The 26,684-nt window shown below is 42.6% G+C and overlaps 1 protein-coding gene across 2 annotated transcripts in view; it reads left to right on the plus strand.

Annotated features, from left to right (window-relative positions):
• DHRSX (dehydrogenase/reductase X-linked) overlaps positions 1–26,684 on the plus strand; it is a 167,387-nt gene that overhangs the window by 109,184 nt on the left and 31,519 nt on the right. For both annotated transcript variants that reach the window (XM_074607379.1, XM_074607388.1), the window contains one exon: positions 11,515–11,722. In XM_074607379.1, the coding sequence (XP_074463480.1) occupies positions 11,515–11,722 (208 nt within the window). The remainder of the gene's footprint in view (positions 1–11,514; positions 11,723–26,684) is intronic.

A 26,684-nucleotide genomic window follows, 5' to 3' on the forward strand; every position in this document is an offset into this window, starting at 1 on the left:
ATCGTGTCTATATGTTAGTGATCTTTCCACATCTTATCTCCATGAAGATGTGTGCTGGATGTATGTGAAGGCATATGGTGTTTGTTGTGAGCTTGTGTGAATCTATCGAAACCCCAAACATTTCAAGATGAATCGAAGAAAGTTCTAACTTTATACAATAATGCAAACTATGAAACTAACATTGAAATACTATTAAAGGCAGGTGATTTGGCATGAATTACTGTGCTGGGTAAATAATCAATACTACATGTCTGAACTAAGGTAATTATGAAATTCAGCAGTTTTCCAGGTCACTGGTGATTTTCTAAAAAAATGTATCATCTCCATCACTTGCCTAGGATCTAGTTGGAAATTGAATCAATACTAAAATCCCAAGTTTCAAAGTATTCTGCTAGAGCTAGACAAGCAGGTCCCACAAAAATGTCAGTAAGGTTAGGTATCCAACAAATTCAGGCACTTTAAGAAGTCTTACGTGGACATTTAGGGCGTATATATACATATACATTTAACTTTCTAATTTCTAATTTAAAAGGAAAAATTTGGTTGAATGCACGCATTATTTCAGCTGACAAATAAAGGCCTGTTGTTCCATTACTATACTTTCTGCATTGGTAATGTGCATGCTCAGCTCTTGGTTTTTAAAATAAACAAAACATATTAAAGATGCAAATAGAGTATTACATAAACACTTTTTTAAAAAAATATAATGCGCTAGTGCTGAAAAGAGAAAATGCTGTGACACAGAAAACAAATTCATTTTCTGGGGAGGAAAAAAAAAAAAGTAAGCTAAATAGCTGAACTATGAGCCACAGAAAGATGGATGCAGTACAAGCAGTTTAGAAAACTTAATCTGACAGAAGGTCAGAAGAACATGTCTTCTAGTCCACTAATTAGCAACTGGGTGCCAATTTTTTGTTTTTGTTTTTGAAAAGAACTGTGTCTTTGTACAGTTGAAAACCATTTAGCAAATTACAGCATGTACACTAGTGTAATTATTTAATACATCCATTAAAATGGTATTGCTGTTGAGACGCATTAGAAAGTCTGCTATCTTCCTGTGGCTGCAAAAGGGACAGATAATAAAACACTTCATAAAATTCCACACGCACTAGTCACTTTCATGCCAGAGAGGATTTTTCTAACTTGAAGGCAGTTGTTTTCTCTGTGTGCTAGAAATGTTTCTCATCACCTTGTAGTTAATGTTTTTACTTATACATTGTTTACAGTACTTAATGATCTTAAAACCAAGAGAGCAAACACCAAAATTGCAATATCTTTAGTGATAACAGAATACCTATGGATACCAAACGTGCACGAATTCATGTCTACTCATTAACAATATCTAACTACATGAATGATTTCTGATTTTGGCTACAGATTAGGAAAGGAGGGGGAAAAAATGATGAGGACATTTAGTATATTCCTTGGCATGCACACAAACACAAAAAAATAATTTAGATATTTGAGGATATTATTAGCCAATTGTAGACAGATTACAGTTAATATATTTCAGTTTGAAGCCTATCTAAGCCAATTTAAAATCAATATTTCTGAACTGCTGGCTAATTCAGATGTTCGTATTTTGTACTTTGTGGATCATCTGAGAAATATCAGTCTCTTGATAGAATGAATAAGCCTCTATAAGCTTCCCTCTTTAGTTCGTAGGGTACAATAAAAAGCTGTATCAGTGGGTAAGTATGTGAAATATACATATTTTTTTGTGTTACCTACACGCAGTTCAGCCATGTGCAGTCCAGCCATAATCTTTGCAGGGAGCCATTTGAGTAGTCCCATGGATGCTACCATGGTTGATCATATATTAAATTATTCTTGGGTTTGAATATTTACAGGATGAGATCTTCAGAAGAAGTGTGAGATTGGAGGGGTGGAAACAAGTGGATATATCAAATACAAACAATTTTATAGGTACCTACTTATTCACAGGTCTTATTGATTAGTTAGGTATAACAATAGTTACTTACATTATCACAGGAGGATCTACAAAAAAGATGCTGTCCCACGGGATTAGGTAAGAGCCAACACCCCTCTCTGTAGCAGCTGCAGGCTACACAGACTATAAAATGAAAAGGAGAGAAACTCCAGAGAAGTGGAAATTCACTGGAGAGGGCCTTGAGGGAAAGCTAGTGAAGAGGGTTGCTGTTGACTTAAGTAGAACTTGGATTTCATCAAAAATAACGCTTCTCCTCCAGCCACACAGGAAGGCTGTGGTGAACTCAGGATCTGATGTCTCGTGAATCTCATTCTAGTGTCTTGATTACAGCATCATGTTTCATCTTTCTCCTTCCTCGAAGACAAATTACAGCAATACGTAAGCAAAGCTGAGATGGGAAAAGTGCAGAGGGACAGGGAGAAAGAGAGAAGATAACAAGCAGAAGAAGGGCAAGTGGCTCTTCACCTATATGTAATGGATGATAGATACTAGATATCATGGGAGAGCTGGTCCTTTGGGAGATGTTTAGAACTGGAAAAGGTAATGTGAGGTTGTGGGGGGATTGGCTTAAAATGGTTATTGCATGGATGATGGGCAAAACTATAAGATTGATAAGGACACTAACATGCGGCATTAATGTGTTCTAAAATGAGAAGATACTCTCAGAGCCATATTTTTTGAAGAAGCTCAGTGCATGACAGGAGCCATTTACTCAGATTTTTCAGAAGAGGTCACCTTTATAAGAGAGGTGACTGGAAAGTATAGGGAGGCTGGCAGATCACACACTGCTCTTTACAGGTATTAGCTGCCTTGGGGACTGCAAGTAACTTGTCTGGGCACATGTGTCAGAGCACCATGATGCTGCTGCTGACAGTACCCGACCCTGCTTTTTCAGAGCAGCCAAGGATTGCGCAATGCCAGCATTGATCTAGCGCCCAGGTTTTTAGCAGCAGTCATCAGCCAGAGCTTTTATTGTACTTGAATAGCATTGTTGTCTGCCAGAACGATATGTATCCTACCTAAAGAAATCAAACCTCTTACAAAAGGTTTATTTTGTATTAGAAGAATAATAAGTTAGAAGAGTAACTTTAGGCTACTTCTGACTTTCAAACTGTAAAGATTTCATTCATGAAAATCCTGACTTTTGTTTGATACTATCTTTGTCTTTCTAGTTATTTCCAAAGCTTTCTCTGTGTCTGTGACATCAAACACTTTGTGAAAAGGGAAATATCTCAGGCTCCACATGCTTCAGGTTCTTGACCCATTTGCTTTTATGTCCTGAATGTGAATGTTTTATCAGTGGAAGACAGATACAAAATTCAGCTATTGACGGATTAGGAAACCCAACTGGTTCTACTTAAGTGTGTGGAACATTTGCCACTGGCTTTTCTGAGAGGCAGGAGTGAGCCATGTTTTATTCTTACCTAATCCTTTCATAGCTTTTAGGTAAAAATATTTTTTATACAAATTGCAAAACAAGATACTTTACTTCTAAGAGAACGTCCTATTGAATTAGAAAGCTGTGACTAACTTTCCTATTTTCTGATTGTGAGTGGGATAACTCACCATTGTGCCAACAATGCACTTACTGAGCATATTTTTAGGAAACAAAGTTGGTTTGTTGTGTTTTTTTTCCAGCCAATCCAATTATGAATGCTCTGATTTATTTTAGTGTGAAAACAAAACCTCAGTTGTGGATCGTATTTTATTTTTTTAACTGATGCATTTTCCAGAGAACTAGCCTGTGCTTTGCGTGTTCCTTTTGTAGCAGCATGACATTGAATCGCAAGGTGAATCTGTTCTTAAGGAGGTATTGCGGCCCGTTCAGTTTTGTGCTGAACCTACCAAGATTTGGCTGATGTTCTCATGGTCCTTGAATGTGGATTGTCTGCATTTTTTTCTTTTTTTTTTTTTTTCTTTAATCTACTGATAAACTAAGAGCTTGTCTTTAGTGGAAAGGTGCATTGCTTTATCTTCTTTAGCACAGCTAATACAGTCCACTTCTCCCTTGGAACATTGTAGGTGGGTCTGGGAGCACTAGCAGTAGACATTACTCAATTTTCAGTTCTTTACTAGTTAGCCAAACTATTAGTGGTTGGGCTAAGGGCTTCCATGCCAAGCATTTGCCTAAGGCTAATTTATTTTTATTTAATTTTTTGTAATGCCAGATAAAAGAGTTCATCTGTTTCCAAGAACGATAAGAAAACATTTTGGGGTGTTTAGGTTTTTTTCTTTTTAATGTAAAAAATGATGACAAGTTTAGAAATGCTCTGGTGTTATCACAGTTTGAATGGGGACTTGAATGGAGCCAAAATGCTGCCTTTGTGTCAGAGGCAGATGCACCTTTCGCCATCCATAGAATATTCCCATGCTGGGCTGAGTCAGAAGCCTGTTAAGCAGTGCAGTTTGAAACCCATCTTTTACGTTTTAATTGCTAAAGATTTTGCCTGTACCAAGCATGTCCTGAATGGAGACTGAGCAGGTCTTTCTGCTGGAGTCACAACCCCGAGCTGTGTTGGGAAGTACTGCACGCAGGCAAGGGCACTGGCAGGGAGGCTGGGCACCAAGTGTCCCCTCTGCTCCCTGTGGCTACCTCTGAGCTGGGGTGGAGGTGGGAACTGTGGCTCACTTCAGGCTCCTCCTGGTCTCTCCACCGTCCAGAATGGGGGCCTGGGTCCTCTTTGATCTTCGTGAACTAGTTTCTGTCCCATGAAAAGCAGACTACGGGGTGGGGAAGAGGTGGAGGTGATGGGTGTCTGGGTTTTACCTTGATATACAGTTGGAATGTGACTGTGGATCTGGGATGTGATTTCAGCACTCTTAGAACCTGAAGGGCTCATCAGACATGGCTGGTGAGCTGAGGCAGCTGGTGACCTCAACTGGCTAGTGACCACATCTCTCTGGAAGGGCTGACTCTTGCATTTTTAGGTATAGTGACAAAACCTGTGGTGTGGAAGAGGAAGAAGCCTAGTTTGAATGCAGATGGGACAAGACCATAACTTCCAAGAGAGGCAGATTTATATGAGAAGCCTTGGTGTGGAGAACTGAAATAAAAGAGAGGTGGTTGAGGATGGAGTGTTGTGCGGGAGAGGCAGCAGAAGGGGGAGTGAAGAGTGATGTGGGGAAACAGGACTGTCAGGTGGGAACCATAGGATGGGGGAAAGCTCGATGGCAATACATTTGAGTTTGCTGAGTTTAGTTTGCTGTCATTTAACAGAATTAAACTATGAATGTAGCATATATTCTTGTTCAATATCAGGAAATTCAGAGGAGAGCAAGTATGGGGGGAGGGAGCTATAAAGAACTATAAAGAGAGGTCTCAGAGTTTGCAAGTGCTTAGACACCACATAATTCATGAGGACTGAGTCCTTATCTTGACAACTAGAGTCTCTGTTGTGCACAAACTGATTGAACTTTTTCTTGCAGTGAGGGAGTTCTTGATTGATGTCTTTTTTCTGAATTTACTGACATTTAACAAAGATGAGATTCTACACGCCCCCCCCCCAGTGGGGACGTGATTGGAACCTCTCTCTTTTGTCTGGCCACCGACTTTGACATAACTTGAACAATTAATTCCCATCTACCCCTATGTCACATCTGGCTGATATAGAAGAGGGAATGGGGAAGCTAGTGGGAGCCTCAGAGCCACGGACTGTGATTCCATAAGGAAACCAGCCTGAGCAGTGAGGGAAGGGAAAGCCAGCCGTATGCCTGGCAGATGCCTGCAGGATGCAGTGAGATCTTACGAGATTCAGACACAAAGGAGCTAGAGTGCCTGAATAAGAAAATTAGGGAGAACAAACTTACTGTTTTCAGGGAAGCAGAGAGGCAGATGAAGCTGATATGCCTGTCTGGGGCTGAGCCTCTCCCCTCCTTCCTGCACACATGCTGTTCCTTGATAACATCAGTGTTGGGTCACCAGATTTTGGGGCTAGAGGAGGGAGGGGAGCGCAGCCCAAAACTTTGGCTGGGAAGCGGCACACTGTTCTTGGCTTCGGCAGGGCCGGCATAGGGAGATGTCAGGAAGCCAGCATGCCAAAATGTCAACAGGTGGTGCAGAGCCCCTTGCAAAGGAGCAGCAGATGGGAGCTTGTGGGAACTTGCTCAGTGCTGGAGCAGAGGCTCAGGCAGACTCCTGTGGAGGACCTTGTTTGAGGAAGAGTCAGGAGAAACTGAACCTGCTGGAGATGGCTTTCCTCCGCAGCCCAGGACTCAGTCATGATGCTGCCCTGCTCTCTGCAGCTGTTATCAAACTGGTTTTCGCGGTGTCCAGTCCATTCCAGGGAAGGTCCATGCATGGGAAACTGTCTCAGCGCTGATGCCAGACAGGCTAAGAGCAAATATCCTTACATGTCCACAAGGGAAAATGCAAGAGGACTAGAGTCCACACTTTGGTCTGGACTCTAGGTGTCATCCAGGTGTCATTGTTACGCCATGGGATAAAATTCCTTGTTTTGCTTCAGTGCCATCCCAGTTTGCTTTAGAGAGCTGTATATACATATATACAGGTCTCCAGAAGATATTAGAAAGCGCAAGAGTCTGAACTACCTCTACCAGTGCCTCTGGGGAGATAGATAGGAAATAGGACCATAGCGTTGGAGAGCTGTGCCGAGGTTCATTTGTATTTTTGTGTTTTTCTTCTTAACTGTTTGGATTTCTGCCTCTTCAGCTTTCACATGCTGTTAATCTGACTTCTGTGTGTGGTCCTGTCTAGACTCACAACGCTTTTCTGGGATACCAGTAGCACTGGGCTCTGTGTTACGTACCTAGTTTAGCAAACAGTGTTTCGCAGCAGTGCTGTAAATTCACCTCTCTGCAGCCCAGATGAGGCATACCTGTAAAATGCAGTTATGTGGGTGTGGTTGTGTCTCCAGTAGGTGCTATTTTTCTAGTAAGGCATTGCACCTTCTGATTAGTCACTAGTCAGGAGAGATGCACAGGACAGGCATGTTCTGGGATAGCATAGCCCAACTGAATGAGGTGGAACGAGCAGTCTAGTATAGGCAGCCTAGTCAGGGAGGCTGCTATACGGTTATTGAGATGTTCCCTCCAGTATAGCCGTCTCTGTTCAGGAGAGAAGTGGGTTTTGACACTCTGCTAAGTGAGGTGGGTCGCCTCGTGTGGCACACTCATGGGATGGAAAATGCCGCTCAATGAATCAGCTACAGCAGTGCAAAGCCTGTATGGAGAAAAGGCTTTGTGCTTTTACTTGGAGTTACCGTCTCGATTAATTTTTGCCCTTGGGAACATTTTTGTTACAGTATGTATCTCTCTGTTGTAAATAACAAGAATTGGGTGAATGTGATTATATAGCTTCACCTCCAGCTGTGAAGGTGTTACATATAAGTGAGTGTATGTGGCTGACCTCTTGCATTGTCTGCCCAGCCTTTGGGCTGATGGGGATAAAAGGACTTGCATGTGGGGGCACTGCCTCCAGTCCCTCTCCCGTATCTTCCTTGGAAGAAAAACATTTTGTTCTTACGAAAAAGAGATTTTAAATCTTTCTTTTGTAGTGAGTTGGAGAGAACTACCTTTAAAAACCTCCAAGTAGCTCATTGTAAATAAATCTAGATGAGTGAAATACTTGCATTTTTAAAGCTCTTAAAATATATTTTCTAATGAAGCTGAAGGATGTCTTTGCAGTGGGAGGTACAGGAATTGGAGCAATGTTTACCATCATCTGCAGTACAGGCAAGCATGGTACAAATTCTCCTGTATAATCCAATAAAATGTGGTATGCCTGGCCTGTAATATTTACAACTGTCATAAAACTTTTTGGTTATGCCATGTGCACTATCAGATCCACTATGCTCTTAAAGTCACATAAGACTAATTCATTCATGGATCCCAAACCAAGAGTTTCTTTAGAAATTTTTTATAGAAAATCATTAATTTAAATTAAAATGTGTATAATTTGAACATATTACAGTAAATGCATAACTGCAGCACATTGGAATGTATTACCGTATCTTTAGGAAGAACAGTTGCTCAGCACAGTTATGCAGAAAAATATTTTCCTTATTCTAATTTATTTCTACTCTCACAAAAATCACACATCAGTGTATCATTTATGCAGTGTTCTGCATGCATACTGTCTGTCCTTTGCCTGAATATTTCAATAACAGCTAATCGATTACAAAGTAAAAGCTCATGTTCAGCATACTTATTAATTCATTCTCTAATGCCATGCTGATACCAGTGACTTTTTAAAAAATAAATCTTCTGGAAACAATCCAGCTAAATCAGAGGGAAAAGCATATAAGAAAGTTGTAGCAGAAGTGACGTGTTTTACATTAATCATCTGCCACTTAAAATTTCATGTGTACTCCAAAAATACGAGGAGACTGAGTGTTGATAATTAAAATCAGAAATATACTGGGTTGTATGGATTCCATACCAGCAGAATAAACAAAATAATTCTTAGTTTACAATGAAGAGGTGAAAAAAAAAAAGGCATTTTTAAATGTTTCAAATAGTGTTGGATTAATTGAAAGAAGTAAAAATAGAAGCAGCTTTCATTCTTAGAGTTACCATTTGGGGCCCTTGAGTAAAGCTGGTGACGTTTCTGGACAAAAGAAAATCAATAGGATGCCACTTTTAGTATCTACTGAATGTTAGGTAGTTAATAATTTAAAATGGAGAGCTTGCTGCTACACTTACAAGGTGTTCCCTTTTGTCAGGGAAGCAACCAGACTCAGTTGTCTGTTGGGTATTCCTTTGCAGTGAATTAAAATGGCTTCTACTCAACCAAGAGAAGGTGCCCTCAAATTGCAGGGCAAGATGTTTTAATAGCCTTGGTATGAACCACCTCAAAGAGGAGAGCCTTTATAAAAATAAAGAAAATCTTTCAAAGGTGTTTTGGATTAATATTATTTGACCAGCTCTTGAAGACAAAAAGGGAATTGTAGGAGTAACAAATGCAGGCAGAGGTGATTGTGCCTGCTCAAGGACTTGCCCACGATTCCTGCTCGGAGGAAGCTCTTGAAGAATGAGCAAAATACTTTTCAGGAATGTGTATCTTAGCAGTTGTGTGTTGCACGAGTGTAAATTTTTTCCACCTCCTGACCTGAGCTCAGATCTGTTTTGTGCTGCCAGGACGTGCAGCACAGATGGTGGAGACTAATTGGGGTGGAGGGCCAGAGCCTCTATGTGCTCTTGGAATCCCGTGCCTCTCTGGAGGTTGAGGGGGCAGTTGCTGGAGCACAGGTGTGCTCGGGGCTGATGTGAGCGGTGACAGCCTCCCCAGCTTTGCCTGCTGGGCATGATGCAAAGCTGAACGGCTGTGGCAGCCATCTATGGAACTTGGCTACAAATTTCTCCATCTGACTCAGCCAGCAGAAGTGTGTGTGTGCACGGAGGAGCCTATAAACCTGCAGCAGCCCTGGCAGATGCAGTAGCAGCACTTGGGGTTCACATCAGCTTTGCTCTGCCAGGGTTGTTTTATGTTGGCCACCTTTTCTTGGAGTTGCAGTTTACCAGTGTTGCTGCAAATAGACCTCTGCTAAACTGCTTCCTCCTGCCTTCTCCAAGTGTCAGAGCTTTGGAGGGCAGGATGGGCCTCAGAGAGATGCAAATAGTTTCCTTGTACCGGCCCATGTGCTCAGGGATGTTGTGCTGTTCCCATCAGCCCTCCAACAGCTCATGTTAAGTCCCGTCTCTGCTAAAACTTGCACTGTAGCAGGCTGAGACTTGGTCTGGGAGCCTGGGGTTTGTTGCTCTTCCTGCCCTTTCCTTGTTCCCAGAAAACAAGTCAAAGTTGCAGCAGGACTTGTTTCAGCTTTCTGTCTATCCGTAACCTTCATACCGGTGTTCAGTCCCAGCCACTGTTCAGGATGTCATTGTATGCCGCACATGCAGGTTATGGAGGAAATGGAAATCTCTTCCCAACTCTGTGAGCGGTTGCGCTATTCATCACAGTAAGTGCTGCCAAGGAAGGAGAATACAACGGGACACCTGACCAGACACCCTCTAATTTGTGTCTTTCCGTTGCTAAAGTTGAGATTTGACATGCAGAGAAACCACAGCCGGCGGCTGGGTTTTCCCATCATTCTGAGGGATCTGGGAGAGTGCCTGTAATGACAGAGGCAGGTGCCAATAGAGCTTTTGTGGAGCCTGGTCATGTAATTTGTGTTGTGTTTCTTTCATCATACCATCAGCCAGCATTGCTTATGTTCAGTTGTGAGGTCTCCATATGCAGGTATGCTGTGTTACATCCAGACCTTTTGTCTGCTCTGTTGTCTTCTCTCATTTTTTCCCCTCACGCTGCTTCTCCAGTTGCTCTGTTAAGCAATAAGCAACCATAGGTGAATCGCTATGGGTGTCGGCCATGCTAAAAAGATCCTGAAAACATCTCCCCCTCAGCCCGAGCAGCAGTAACAAAGCAGGACTGTCAGGTGGTGGGGCACTCCCAAAGAAGGAATGGTGCAGATGCACAGCATGTGCAATTTAAAATGGTAATTTAATGTGCCATCATTGGGATGATGTCAAGGAATTGGATGTTAAAGGCTTTTCAACGGAAACATGAAGTAGCATGAAGATGAAGCTGATACTCTCTCATATCTGTGAGCAGAGGTGGCCTTTCTGCTCTATCATATCCATTTGTTCTACAGAGAAGACAAATGGTCTGCAACATTATTCTCCACAAGCCATGTCCATCTACATTTAAATTACAAAGATCAGGTCCACTTGTACGATAATTAAATTTTAATGAAATAAGAATAATTTATAACATTCAAGTCCACAACATAATTGAGTGGGATAGCTATCCTCCACACAGCCTCAATCCATGATATAGTTTATGCATGAGCTCAGGATTCTCTGCAAGATGCTGAAATCAACATTGTGCGTGGATACTTATTTTAGACACTGAGTTTGAAAATTGTGGTTTGTAGAAATCTATGCAAAAATATTGCCAAAATAAGCATTCAAAAACTCATTTCAATATGCAGCTGCTTGTAAGCACAGCAATTAAGATGTATTGGGTAAATTTACTACATCTTTTCTCACCCACACCAGCGAGATAGAAGTTGCAGATTTCAGACAAAGACTCAACAGATCTTTAAACTCCAGCCAGGACTCATCAGAAAGCCGTCTGGGAGAGCAGGTCTGCTGCTTAGCCTGGTCTTGTCTCCACTGCTCTGAGCTCTTTGATGGAGGGAATGTTGTTGGGATCACTCAGCTCCTACCTATTGTAGATGGATTAATTGTTGTTGTTGTGGAGCTACAGCATTGCATTCTGGCACGCCAGCAATGGGTTAACTCAACTTTTAATGTCTTCAGAACACTTTTCACAAATGAACTCATTTATCGTCACAATCCTGCAGGGAGGAAGGAAGGGAGGGAGATAGTCTACCTGTTTTCTGGATGAAGGAACTGAAGTGGGGGTTTTGACATTTTTCTCGTCAGGAATCAATCAGTGTCAGCTTTACAGTTTCCATGCCATCACCAATCACTCGTTGCTCTAAATGCCGTTTTTGCGCTCTGCAGCGGGAGATCCATGCTCCTTCTAGCTTGCTCCTTCTCTGAAATAAATCAACAGGTTTTACCTCTACTTTCTCCTCCAGCTGGGGTGATGATGGTCCCTGAAAGGAAGACAGAGGATGGGTTTGAGGAGCACTTCGGCTTGAACTACTTGGGACACTTCCTGTTGACTAACCTCCTCTTGGATACGCTGAAGCAATCAGGAACGCACAGTCACAACACTAGGATCATCACTGTCTCATCAGCCACCCATTATGTAGGCGAATTGCACCTGAATGACTTACAAAGCAGGTACCGATCCATTTTTGGTATTCACTGATCTGTAGTAATGGTGTGCAGATTAAACTCCAAGAGAATTGTTACTGAGTACGGAATGTGGGTTTTTTTTCTTGGCTTTGTTTTTTTTTTTTAGTTAATGGTGATTCTCAAGCAGTTGCTTAATATCTTTCAGGCTTGAACAAAGCTTGCAGCCCTCGGTCAAAGATACAAATAATTTATAAGCTTGTAAACTGAGTCTTTTATTCTGAACCTTGCAAGCCTTGCTTTCCTTTCTGATGCTTACACTGCGGTGACGGTTGTGGTGCAGAGCTTGGGCTCCTCGCTGCCTTATCAGGGAGACTCTCAGTAACTGGGGTGTTTTGAAATGGCTTGGGCGAATCGTAATAGATTTCGTCTTCAAATGAATGCATACATAGAGGCCCTGATCCTGCCCTCAGATGGGTGCAGACAGATGCCTGTGGCTGCTAGCTCCCTGCCCACTGAGTGTGGGGCTGCTGGCATGGCTCTGGGGGAGCAGCTAGCCCCACTTGCCTGGCTGCCTCACACCTTTGACCAGCCCACGTGCTGCCTGCTGCTCCTTTCTCCCTGGCAGCTCTGACTGCAGCTCCTAGCATGCTGTCCTCCCTTCCTGCCACCTCTGGCCTCCGCCTTGTCCCGCACCGCTCCTGACATCCTGGTCCCCCACCTCTGCCTCCCTCACAGCCTTTCTCCAGCTTTCCCTTGACCTGCCTCCCGTCCCTGGGCTGTCTCATCCCTCCCATCCCGATGGTGCTTGCCCTCACACATAAGCCCGGTGATTCACTGCAAGCACTGGAGCTCCTGCTCTTGTCTGGGTCACCCCCTGTACTTCCCTGAGAGCTTACTGATGTCCAAGTGCGTGGCTGTCCTGTAAGGCACCCATCCTAGTAAATGGGTTAAAATGCATGGCCATATTCTGTCCGACTGCTTTCATTTAGGAAAACTGTGGGTCTATGGGATATTTCTAACATTAGGAAGGCATCAAATGATGCGGTAAGTGAATCTAGTGTCATACAGGAATGGTGTAGAGTTGTTTAGTTAATTGAGGAACGGGCAGGATAACTGATATACCTTTCAAAATTTCCCCATGCAGTCACGTGCACCCCATGCAGCACAATTGCGCGCGTACTGACAGGCTCAAACAGATCCCATCTTCTGATGGGCTCCAGAGCGTTTCTGCCTGCATGGACCCAATCTGAGTTTTGCATCATTTCCATGGAGAAATTCTGTCTCCGTCCTTTGACAGGGACTTCAGCACGTGTTCAGATGCACCTGGCCCGAGGTTTCATTCTGGAACAAAGACTGAAATTAGAGGGCTGGGCTGTTTCCACTGCAGACATTTTACATGTGAATGCTGCATTAAGCATGTCGAACTTTCTGTTTGACTTCTGATTGCATACTACAGCATCAGTTTTATTACCGGCACATTGTTTAAACTCTGCAGGTTGGTCGCAGTTTAATCTCTTGCTTGTAAAACAACCACAGGAAATTACCCTTACTCTTCACTTGATGTATGTGTTCATTGTTTCTGATGGGCATGTGCTGGATGGCACCACGCAAGGGGCTACGGGGAGGGAGTGTAATTAGTATTTCTCTGGGCTAAGTGCAGAATGCAAAATTAGATGTGACTGCTCTGTGTCTCTCAATAACAGTAGTTTCCTTGATTATAGCAAAGCCCTGTACTGTGCCTCTTTAATTTAGGATCACCCTTACCTGTAATTCATCATTGTTAACTCACATTTTAAAGGAAACAGAAACGTTTCACGTAGGAAAGTTATGGTTGAGCCGGAACATGACCAATCTGATGTAAAAAATAATAATATACCAGTGAGATTTACCTGCAGCTTTTGCGCCAAATCCTGCCCTTTGCATTTCAACTGTATTGGTGTAAGAAGAGCCATAAAGGATGACAGTCTCTGGCTGATTTTGACTGCTCTTTCCCACATGGATGCTCTGAATCGCTCAGGGGCAGCAGCAGTGCCTGCTTTCCGAGCACACAGGCACACTGGTGGGACCCAGAGGGGGCTGTGGATTCAGCTCCAAACCTTTTCTTGGTTCAGGTGGAAGAAGATACTCCTGGATTTCTTTTTTACCCTAACAGCCAATAAGCCCCCGACTCGGGCGAATACTTAGTTGTCGCATAAACAGTGCTGCTAAACCACTGAGATGGCTTGTGTGTTCGAGTGCGTGCCTACAGCGTGAGCGGGTGGTTCAGCAGCCCTGGAGGACTGTTGCAATGTACCATACACAGGCATTGCCTATACCATGGGGCCTCAGAGATGCCTTGTGATTCAGAGCAGCGTTTAAGAGCTTTAATGGGTGCGGTAAAGACACCCATGGTAAGCACTGTGATGTGATAGTGTTCCACGAATTGCCATAGTTTCCCAGTGATGCTATCCCTCATGGGAAATCTTTCTAAAAATTTTATACTGTCTTTTTCCTTATTTTGAGTTGCACTGGTTGGCCGTAATTCATTTCATGATTTGGGTTTATGTTCCCAGATTGACTGGTAGTCCTAACCTTGCAGGAAGGCAGCAAAATAATTTGGAGTCATTTATTCATAGTGGAGAAAAGGGGCTGTACTCTGTGCTAGAAAAATTACTGGTGGCAGTGGATTGAATTGTTTACCATGCTCTTGTCCCATTATTCCGAGATTTTGGTTGGGCTAGTGTCCAAACTGGAAGTGAGTGATAGTGGTGGAAAAGGGATTCATCCATCAAACATGGCAGAGAAGGAAAGGCAGAAGACTGTCTTGACATAAAGGAGACAGTAAAACAAGGTTCAGTTCCCTGCTTTACCACAGATTTTTCTATGGGATCATCTCCCACTCGGGATACTCTGGGGTGGCAGTCACAGTTGTGGTCATCGCTCCTCATTGCTTGTCTTCTCAGATCTCTGCTCTGGAGCTGGATATTATCCATATCACAGTGACCACAGGGCAACAGCATATCAAACAATTCTGTCCCATGAATGGTATTAAATGGTGTTACTATCTTCCACATTTCCTCTTTGGTTGGTTTTCTTCCATCTTACCAATATGATTTATCCCATGTTTCTCTTTTCAGCTCCTTTTTGGCGGGAGGGTTAACGTAATTTTTTCCTGATTTTCCTTGCATTTTACATTATTTTTCTTCCTTTGTTATGTCTCTCTTCATGCCTGCCTACTTGGTTTCTATGTTCATAATTGCATCTTCACCTGTGTCTTTTGAGCTTTTTTGTCTCCATTGCCTTTTCCCTCCCTATCTCATCATTTTTTCCTCTTTTTCTGGGGAAGGGTGAGTGACTTATTTTCACCCACCAGTTAATCTCCTCTCCATTAATCTTCCTCTTATCTTCTTCCCCTAGCCCCAGTCCTATTTCTCCCCTACGAATGTCATTTCTCCCCCTTCCTGCCCCTTCTCCTCGCACACACCAGTAAAAGAGACACAGCATGGGTACATCAAGGCAGGACAGAGCTTGTTCCAAACTGACAGGGCATAGCTTGTTTCATGTGTGTTATTGAAAATGCAAACGCGCAAGAGCAATGACTGTTCTCCCAGTTCTTTTGCTGAAGGATATATGAAGAACATCAAACACCTTTGTGGTCTTTTAGATCCAGACCATTTTCAACAGCAATCACATGAGTCGACAAGGGGATCCCTAAGGCAAATCATTCTCCTTCATCCCTGCTTCGAATACGACTGTTTTCAAGGAGGTGAAAGTTTAACAGAAACGCTATCTTCAAGTGTTTCAACACTGATGATTTCAGCAATTATGTGCTGAAGGTAGTACGCTGTGCACTCTGACAGCATAGCTGGGATGTCCTTTTTTCCTCCTTTGCCTGCCTTAAATAATACTTTCTGAAGCGAGAGAAGAAAAAAGTATGGTCATGAGAGAATATGTCTGCCTGGTTTTAGCAAAAGGTTGAAGAACATTGTGCCATCCTATTGGGTTGAGATAGGCTTGAGCAGTGCACTGGAGTTCATGGTGCTCTTATGAGGCTGGGGTGGAGGGCATTCCTTCAGGTACTCTACCTACCAAAGTAAGAAGGAATTTTAGGAAAATGAAGAAAAGACGACCTTATTCCCTTTCCCAGGCTGTGGGTCACACCTGAATATGTTCCCTTTCCCAGGGGTAGCATCTTTGTGTGTTCTGTCTAGCTTTGTCTCCATGACTAACTATGCCTTTCATCATCCTCCCTTTTTGCATGCCAAATGGGCCCTGTAATGCTGTGAATCACAGATCTATGAACTCCCCAGCCACGGTAACACAGCTTCTTTTCTGGTTCACGTCTCCTGTATATTCAGGAACAGTTAGTCACACTTTTTCTGCTCTCTTTCCTCTGCTCTCCCACTGCAGAAGCAGCTGATGTTTTTCGTAACTCTCCAAGCTGGTACAGTCCCCAGATAATTTCTGTATTTTTTCCCTGTAGCCATAGTGCATGAATGGCGTCAGAGACAATAGAGATTGAATGAAAGGAATTGCAAAAGTCCCAGCTGCCATATGTGCCTCCTAGCTGGTGTAAAATAGGGCGAACAGCTCTGCCCAGGACCTGTGAGGATGCTGGGGAGAGGAGGCAGCTCCAGTTCAGCTCCTCTGCTAGGCAGTTCATAAGGGCTCTAGCAGAAGGCGTCACGTACTGTCTAGCAAAGCCCCTGGAGACCTGCTGTTCTTGGATGGGTGGTGTCATTCATCTTCACTTATTGTGTGCGTGTGATGTTTGTTGGTAAATGAAGTTGTGTTAAGTTTGAGCAGAAAGTAAGTTGAGGATTTTGTCCAGTCAGCATTGCTGGGATTTTGAAAATATTTGCTGTGAATAGCAATGCAAAGTTAAAATGTTCCAAATTACTTTTGGAAAATATGAATCCATTTTTCAGACCAAAACTATCAATTTCAGTAATTTCAGAATATTTTATTTCTAATTTATTTGTAAACTGAAGTATAATGTTGATCAAACTGGAACTCTCAATCTTTAATTTCTAAGTCATCCTCTTGAAGTAGAGTATCCCCATCAGTTTCAAATTACTTTTTTTTTAAGGTAGACATTTGTTTAAAACAGGGTTTTTTTCCTTAAGAATGATTTGATGAGTCAACATTTTTTTCAAAGCCTTTTTATTTTTTTTTTAAATTCCCTGTTGGTTCCTTCAGTGCCTTTTCACAACTGATCTAGCACTTGTAGTTTCTTAATTCTCTCTGACTGGAAGAACTTATGGGTTGTACAATATCTTCAATTCAAGCAAAAGCAAACACGAAGCTGATGCAGCATAGTAGTAGCATGGTACCATTGTTTTATTTCCAAATTTTTAAATAATAAAGGAAAATTTGTAAGAGGGAGCAGGAGGGGTTTTAAATATTACCCGTTTAATTGTTAATCCATTTTAGTCAGTACAGAAGTCTTTCGCAGTTACATATAAGGACCTGTGTCACTGAACTGCTGCTTAATAAAATGCTGTGAAAACTACAGAAATTTTAATTGTAACAGATTGTTCTAGACAATAAGATAGATACGTGTTATTATAGACTTTATGTTACTCAAGGTATATATGTTTTTGTTTGAGTTGTCTTGTTTAAACAGCTTCCCCACAGTGACTTTTATTGCATATTCTGTCTCTATTTACAAGATAAATCATGTTCCCTTGACAGGACCAAATACCAACTGCAGCACACTGCTGTATTCAGTTAAACATCTCTTTCCTGCAGCAAGTTACCAAGTTTTCCTGTCTATAGTTAGATGAGAAGTATTCAAATGCTTAATGCACCTACATAAGGGTATTTCAGGCCTTCTTTGCAAAATGTTTTCTGTATAAATGCAAAGGGATTTGCTGCTTTGCAAACTGATCCCTGCTTTTGCAGCAATTGGCATTGACTGCAAAAATTGAGTTGCTGGCGTGGAAAATGAGTGTATTGGTGAAGGCACAGATCTCCAGTTCTGCAAATTAATTAAAAAACCCAAATGGACTATTATATCAGGAGACCAATTCATCAATCCAAAAGACAGAGTTTTAGTTCATATACAGCAAGTGTTTTATCCCTGTTGGAGGCCACAGGTGATCCCTAGCCGTTCCTGCAACCAGTAATGAAGAAATATTTAAGTCAGGATGCCAGCTTTGGAAAGTTTTAATTTTACATTTATCAGCGTATTTTTGGCTGTCTAATAAAAATATTTTTAGGGTTCATTGGTTTCTGAAGAAAAATAACACAGTATAACACTGCTATCACAAAGGTAACGCCAGACTTGAATGTATTTGGGGAAACTAAATGCAGCTCCTCTGTGTGTCACAATGTTAAATTCCTTCTTGTCTAAAAGGGATTAATGGTCTTAACAAACTATGATTAATAATGGTTGATGATTTAATAGGACACAGTGCTCCTGAACGGGTTCAAAGTTGCGATGTGATGTGGTGTATGGGTGTGCTGCTGCTCAGCCCCTCCCTGCCCTGCGGTTGGGTGGGTGAAGTCACCTCTCTGTGGCACGCGGGACAGTGGCTGTCGCAGACGTGCTGTTTTCCAAAACGGCAAGACGGTTCAATGGTAATTTGAAAGTTAATGTACTGCACTCGTGTGACAGAGAAGGCAAAAGGGACTTGTGGAGAATAGGGAGTGGAGATAGCTTGTCGCCCTTGGGAGGGGAAGGTTAGTTTAACATCTCCCTGTGAGCAAAAAGACTCATTAAGGCTGAGTGAACCTTAAAAGCTTTGGAGTTCAGGTCCTGGGTGATTATTCAAATGATTTTAGCATTCCTTTCAATCCCTCTAACTACCACCATCCTCACAGTACCTTTTCAGCAGAGTTGTCCTTTGAGCTGCCTAGCGTAGCTGGGGAAAGCTGGCACACATGCCTGTAAATCCCTGGAATAGCTTGTTAAAGGAAACATTCAAAATTATCAGCTTGCCTTCCACAAATCCCCTCTGGTTTCAGCCCTGCTGTTGGTCCTGGTTCTTCACAACTATACATCTTGCCCCGTGCATTAAGGATTACAAGCTGTAGTGGAGGGAAGCAAAGGCAAGATTTCTGCCTCTGCAATTACAAATGATAACCCCTAACCTTTTCTCTGCTCCCTGTCCAAAACCTCTTCTTTCAGTGAAGGAGAACTTCATCTGTTCAAAAGCAGACCGGGCATATGAATACTTAAATCTGTGAAGAAGTATCAGTCTTTTGATTAAATCGAGTTCTCTATAAAAGATGTGGGGTTTATGAAAAGTATACTTTCTAAATAAAACAAGTCACTGTAAAAGTGAAATATTTTAGCCCCCAGGAGTTTTAATACTGCCAGAATGACTTACATAGCTGCAGCTTGGTTGATCCATTTCTTCTGTTCTTGTTAATGTGTCAGGTGCTGGGACGTTTCTTGTCATGGGAGGTGGAGGCTGGCTGTACGCAGCACCATTTCACCCTCCCAAGAAGGACAGAGACTGAGGAGCACTGTGGCTCACAGTAGCTTTCTGAGAAGCTCAAGAGCTTTTAACACTGATGCTAGCTGTAATACGGCACAGCAGAAATGTCCGAATTAAAATATTATGAGTTTTGTGTGAAATCTTTTGGTTCTCAGCTCAAAGCGGGTGGTGGTGTTTAGTATCTGAATTGCCACCAAAACCCAATCAATCTGCCAAAGCAGCAGTATCTTTTGATTCTTTTTTTCAGTGAGGGCTGCGGTGGGGAAGCTCTATGAGTGTGTGTCAGGTTTTCAGGGTTTGGAAATCAAACTTCTCGTCATTTCCTGGAAAGCCAGACCTGTCTGACTTCACTTGCTTCTGGTGTGTTTGCGAGTGAAAGAGATCTCATGTGCTCTGGCCCCAGGCCATGCCATGCCCCTTCTTAGGAAATGCCTGGGTTTCCATCACAGATCTCTGTTTACAGTATTCCAGGGTGACACAGTATTGGGAAATTTATAAAACAGAACCAAAACCCAATTCTAAGGCCAAACGGTAGAGAAAGTGATTGGTGTCACTGTCCTTTATGGTACTTTGAAATAACCACTTTTGCAATGCCTGCTATGGACCACTGTGAGCCACTGTATGTTGTTAGTTTCTTGCAGATTTGTTTTTTTTTTTCTGAAGTTGGCTAGTTTGTGTTCCTTAAGTAAGGCCCCCCCAACTTCACAGCCCCCTTTCATACACTTATTTAAATCTCGCATCTTTTCTGACAGTGGCCGAGGACTGCTGTTGACATGCTGTCTCACACGAACAAAAGCCTTGCCTGCCGTGTCTGTGCTATGAGTCATTTCGTGGGTGCTGAAGACTTCCACATTTTAATTTCTCCTGTACCTGTTGGCATTTCAGCTGTATTTCTTCTTTAACCTAGAATGGTCTTCCAACAGAGGGGAAGACTTCTTATGACTGTTTTTAACAAATAGTTGTCCTTTTTATGAGCTTGTTTCTTGTCTTAATTCTTGTACTGGGAGTTAGTCGCTTTTACCTCTCAGTTTGAAGCTGTGATATTCTTATTCTCACTACATAAGAAAACTTTGAAGAAGCAGCAGTTATTAGATTTTTTCAACAAACAAAAAAACTGATTTTCAAAATTATCTTGTTGTGGCAGACTTGATAATCTGGTGTTGCCTCTGTGGACAGAGAGTGATGGCATAGGATTTTCTGCACGGTATTAATAGATATCTCAGAGGAAAAATAATTTTGCAATCTGTGTGCACATGGAAGACATGTATCCCCTGGTAAGACAGACCAGTGCTTCAGTGTGGTGCACATTTGCACTTGCAGAACACATTTGGTGCCTCCTCAGCTCTAAGGCAGGGCACTGAGTTCAGCCCACCACAAAATGAAACCTTACATTAGCTTCACATACACACCAACATATTTCATGTAGTCTACTGGAAATCTGCTAACGACATTTGGTGCGCTGTGCTGGATTTGAAATGATTGCACTTTATTATGAATAATCAGACCCTACAGTTCCCTTTCAGTCTTGGAAAGAAAAGCCCGGAATCTGCAACTGGTCTGCAAAAGTCTACACCAGTTTTAAGATGGTTTTATCAAAACAGAAATAAGATTTGGGATTGTTCAAGTTGTTACTGGGACATCTTATGGCCCCATGTGTGTTCTGGTGGAAGGGAAGAAACTATAAGAAGACCCATTGCTTCCTTCAACTTCAGAGCTCTATTGCATGAGAGTTAGGAAGCTTTCCACAAGTGGGTGGAGAGTGCCTCAGCGTTCTTCTTATTATAATCCAAAGGATAATCTTAAAAGATGTGTGACAATCTTCAACAACCTGAGATCCAGATTATCCAAGAGATAAAATGAAAAGATACATGATGATGATGATGTTTCACCATCACAGGTCACAAGGACACAGAATGTAGGTCTTGGAGCCTTGATCTGTTTCTTGGCTTCAGCAATGCAAAACCTTGCTTGCTTCTATTTATTTACTCATTCCTCTGTTTGATGGAGATTTTTAATTGAATGACGGGATACCATTATGCTCAAATACCACTTCAAATAATAGCAAGTACTTAACACTGCATCATATGAACCTACGGTAGAAAAATTATTCTTCAGAAGAGGCAATTTATATCATTCTTTATAAAGAGACATATTTCCTGGAAAATGGAATTACAGTAATTATAACTTGAACTTGTCATCAATATTTAAAATCATCAAAACCATTTGAAATTAACACCAATTGTACATGAACAGAAAAATTAAACTTTTTTTAAGGTACTGATTCTGCTGAGATTTTGAGAAGACCAGCCTTTGAGTCCGTGTTTCATACATTTGAGAACTGTGCTGGGCACACAGCAATCGAGCTGCACACGGCAAGGCAATCAATAGAGTGTGAGGGCTCTTGACATCTCACCTCCTGCCATTAGGAGGAGGGATCAGCGAAATGACAAATGATGCATCGGTTCCATCGGGATGACAGTAATGCCCAGGATGACAAGCCCCTTCTTATTTTGCCTTTCATAAATATTTTTATAATAAAGACACTCCAGGTTCCTTCACTAAATGTAGTCCTCCAAAGTCAGTGAGTTAATTCTTGTTCCCTCTGCATTTCCCGTAAGCTATAACAAGGGGCTAGTCACTGAATGCTGTGTATTTATACAGTGAACTGCTGAAAGTTGTGAAACGCAGCTTTAAAAAAACCCCACAACCCAGCTTCCAGCTTGTGGCTCCTATTGAATTGTGGAGTAAACACAAGGCAGGAGTTACTGACTTACGAAGAAATCAGCTACTGAGACCATCACATTTTGCCTTTTAGAGAGAACATCTCCTAGCTCTGAGCTTCTACCCTTACGCTTATCCTCTAATTTTAAGAAGAAAAATGCTATTTTGCCACTGTTGAAACATTTCAGAGAAAGACCAGTTTTGGCCAGAGCTGTGCGTGAGCAGCACGTGGCACCGAGGAGCTCACTGCAGGGAGGGGGGAAGCTCTGAGACGTGGTAATTCTTTGTCTGTGGGTTGGAACGAAAGGACAAGGTGGGCTGCTCCGAAAGTGCCGCTGGCCTCTGGCTGCTTAAGTGACCCTGGTGCGGACAGCTAGGATGTGAAGGGTTTGCTTTTCAGCTTGCGTAGAACCACTAATGTCATTTATCAGTCTTGTAGTCCAGGGAAGTGGTTGAGTCACCATCCCTGAAGGTATTAAAAAGACGGGTAGACATAGTGCTTAGAGATATGGTTTAGTGATGGTTTTTGTCAGAGTTAGGTTGACAGTTGGACTAGATGATCTGAAAGGTCCCTTCCAACCTAGGCGATTCTATGATTCTATGTCCATCACAGGGTCATGACAGCACTTCAGGAGTCCCTAATGCTTAAGTCCTTATTCACTCAAATTACAGCTACCAATATATTCAAGTTCAAATACATGGGGGTATTCTGAGGCCACCTTGACTGTTATATGTATATATTTATAATATTTTTTTTTAAGGTCACATATCAAGTATATGAAGGAAATGTACATGAAGAAGTGCAGTTATTCAGTGAACACCCAAAGTACCCAGGCACGCGTAGGAAACATGTGACTATATGGTCACCTCTAATAGTAGTTGGTAACAGGACAGCTACTGTACAAAGCAGTAACAACATCTGAATAAGTAGATGCATTAACACTTTAGATTTTAGTTTTGTTTTACTAATGTATATGCTTGTTTCTTTCAGTTGGCAATTTTCAGTGGTAATACATGTATTCTAATTTCTCCAAACTCGTGTCTTTTCTCTGTCCCTGTATGTTCTGTTGGTTTGGTTTTTGGTTTGTTTGTGGTTGCGTTTTTTTGTATTGAGGGAAAAATCACAACTGATAAGCCTCAGCAAATGTGTTCATGGGATAAATATATGTAGTACTGTCATGAAGTCTGCTTAAATCTAATAAGAAACATTTAGACTCAGGCTTTTGTTTATCAGAGAAAGAGAGAAAGAAACTGCTTATGATAACCAGAAAGGACATACCTGTATTCTGCAATATATTTCTGTAGTTGCTTCAAAATAAACTGCAGAATCTATCAAAATCTTGAAAAATCTTGCGCTGCATTCCCTGGGGAAAGAAAATTTAAGAGTGTGAAAGCTTCATAAGTGTTTAATAATAGTCTTTTATATTCTTGACTAAGCAATGGTGATGATGTATTGCAAGATTAATACATACACCATTAGGAAACTTTAGTCATTTTAATCCAGCAAGTCTGTGTTTTGCTTAATTCAGTGATTCATCCTAAGGCAAGTATTGAAATTTTGTGTGGCCTTTCATTAAAAACCCCAGCATGTCACCCACGTTTTGCATCACTTGTTTTTTAATGGCGCACATAGCAATCGGGTTGTTCTGCAGTTTGATCTTGGCGCGCTCTGCCCTCCAGGCAAATTAACACTCTGGAAATTGGGGAGGGTGGTGATGGCTGAGGGGAGGGTGACATGCGCGAGGCAAGCGCGGTGTGAAAGAGGTCCACATCAGGAAAACCTCACTGCTGGCACCGGCCAGGTTAAACGTAGCGGTGTGTCGGTCAGCGCGGTCACAGGTCCTCCGAGCCTTTTGTCGAAGCAAGATGTGGTGGGGAAGGGAAGAGGTGCTGTCACCCCTCCCTTCTTTCAGTCGGGGTGTATCCGCTTCCTCCACGTGTGTGCACGACGCAAAAGCAGCTGTTAAGCAAAGAGAAAAAGCCGAGAGCGGCGCGAGAGCCTGTGCGCAGGAGGTGTGGAGGAAGTGGTCTGCGCCCAGCAGCAATTTTGTTTCCCCTGTTACTCAGTGGGTGCCCTGAGCGGGCTTACTGCCCTTCACTGAACATAGCCTCACCGGGCGTAAATGGGAGACCTCCCCTGAACCCAGACCGAATAACGCCAGACAGAAAAGAAACCAGAGTACTGGCTGCCAAGGGAGGTGCTAAATGCGGATCCAGTATTCAAACTTGGATAGCAGCTGAGTCCATATTTAAACACCTAATTAGCCACTGCAGGCTCCCGTTTGAAATTTGGCTTCTCATTGCTTTTTACAAACACATTGCCCTAGCCTGCTAGGGAGACTGCTGCTGGAGACAGCACCATGGAGATGAGTGGTAAAATCAGCTGCTGGTGGAAAAGAAAAAAATAAAATTTTAAAAATCAGCAAACTACAAGGCACTCACTCACTCCAGAATTGAATACTTACTTTGTTTTGTTGGCAAAATTACAAAACAATCCCTTTCTCTTTTCCTCCCTTATTTTTGTAATGACAATTCAAACTTGTCAGTCTATGTTGCAAAAAATCTTAGGCCAAAAATGAGAATTTCTGCTAAAAATTATTTGAACAGAAAATGCATAGCCTGCCTTATCTTGATCCTTTATTCATCAGTATAGAATCAATAAAACAGTCTTTTAAAAGGAAGGAGAAGGTCTTGTATATTGCTGCTCTCTTGGCCGGATTTCAAAGCAGCTAATTAAATTCCGTCTGCCTTAACTCCTCCTGTGGTTGCCATTTAGTGAGTTGTGCATTGCCCTATTTTATCAGCACCGACTCGGCAAAATGCTATGGATGGGCATGCCCCAGGGGAGACTGCTTTCCGTGGTAGGAAGAGTGGTCCACAGAGAGCCCCACTCAAATGAGTGGGTGAGCATGAACTTCTTCAAGCTACCAGTGCCAGGCACGTCACTCCTTCCCACTGGACTTCTTCCCACCGGACTTCTTCCCACCAAGTCCTTGCTCTGCTTTTCCTATCTGCTGACCGTGCACAGCCTTGCTATACCACAGCACGTGCTGTCTGGCAGCCTGATGGGCAGTATTTATTAGGATGGATCCCTGGACAGCCGAACACCAGTACCTTCTAGCTCTCTAGCCGACTGGCCAGCATGCGTATGTACCACTGGGAGCTACCAGTCTTTTGCCTGGCTGGCCACGTAGTTAGGAGGTAGAGTTTCACTGCTTGAGAGTCTGCCCGCCTAGCTGTGAAGCATCGATACCCTGTGTCCTCAGAGGTCCAAGCGTCACAGGCACCTTGCATGCACCGGTGTGCCAGCACACTTTGCTGGTAAGCTGTGTTCTGCTTTGGGCTGGTTGACCTCTTTATGCACTTTCATTTCAGAAAGCTTTTAGAGCCTTCAGAAAATGAAAGCAATGTGGAAACGCATAATGTCAATATTATTTTACAATTATACTTTCATTCAGTGTAGAAAATGTACATACAGAGCATAGAGAGCCAAGAGAGGCTAGATCTAAATGCATAGGTTTTAAAACCAGATAATTCCATGTGTAAAAGGAATATATTTTATGGTTTTAAACTGAAAGAGGGTATACTTAGATTGGACATAAGGAAGAAACTTTTTACGATGAGGGTGGTGAGACACAGGTTGCCCAAAGAAGCTGTGGATGCCCCATCATTGAAAGTGTTCAAGGCCATGTTGGATGGGGCTTTGAGCAACCTGGAGTAGTGAAAGATGTCCCTGCCCATGGCAGGGGGTTGGACTAGATGATCTTTAAAGGCCCCTTCCAACCCAAACCATTCTGTGATTCTACATGTATGAGCATGGGAAATGCAATCGTGGTACAGGTACAGGAGCCTATGTGCTCCTATTTTTCTGATGCATAAAGTCAAGACTGGATGTAATGAAATCAAGTAACCAGTGTTGATTTTTTTTCCAACGTGGCATTTAAACAACATGATTCTAATATGATGGGGTCTCACAAACAAAACAGTTATTCAGTGAAAATCCTTGTCAGTTTTGTGTCACAGGTTATTCCTCTGCTTTACGTAGTCCATTGATATCAGATTCCCAGAAAGCAAAAACCACACGAAGGCAAAATGGTAAGCGGGCAGGTAATCATTGCAGGGGTTCTGCCAAAAGTGTCTGCTCTGTGTACCCAATTTTGTATCCTTCATATCTATAGTATGTTATTGAAGTCTGATTCCCCACTGCCTTGCAAATCACTTGCATCTCTGCACTGTGATATAAAAGGCTTCCTCGCTGATTGGATAGCTTTTTATATCTTCTCAGCACTCGTGTTTCTCTGACATAGATATCTATGCAAAGTACAAGGCTTTTGAGGATCCGGCCCTTGTAGTTCATGCTTCATTGCCACAAGGTAAGTCAAAACAGCACTCGCACAAAATGTGGGAATGGGAAGTCATGGGGAGCGTTCACCGTCCTCCTGCCTGGCACCTGAAGGTTACTGAAGGCCAGACTAGACCCAGGCAGAACAAGTCAGAGGAGTCCCCAGCCCCGCTTCCCTGCGAGCCGCTTGCCAGACAAGATCACTCTAATTCAACTTGGGAAGCCTGTCCCGTGCCCCAGCTTGCGTTCTCCACCAGTGGGGGAATGGTGGCACTGATGGAGAAGTGCCAGGGTTGGCTGCCAGCTGGCTGCCGGAGGCGGCTTCGGATGAGTGCCTCTTCCCATGGGTGGTGTGAGCTCTGCCCCGCACGGCTGCGCAAGGGAAGCTCGTAGCGGCTGAGGATCTGGTCCTTCAAGTTAAAAGGATTGAAATATGCATGAAGCATAAGGTGACATTTTGAGTGTCTCAGATCAGAGCACGGACGTTACTGAATTTAAAATGTAACTGCAATTCCCTGAC

The sequence above is a fragment of the Larus michahellis genome, chromosome 1 (assembly GCF_964199755.1).
Source record: "Larus michahellis chromosome 1, bLarMic1.1, whole genome shotgun sequence".
Classification (NCBI taxonomy): Eukaryota; Metazoa; Chordata; class Aves; order Charadriiformes; family Laridae; genus Larus; species Larus michahellis.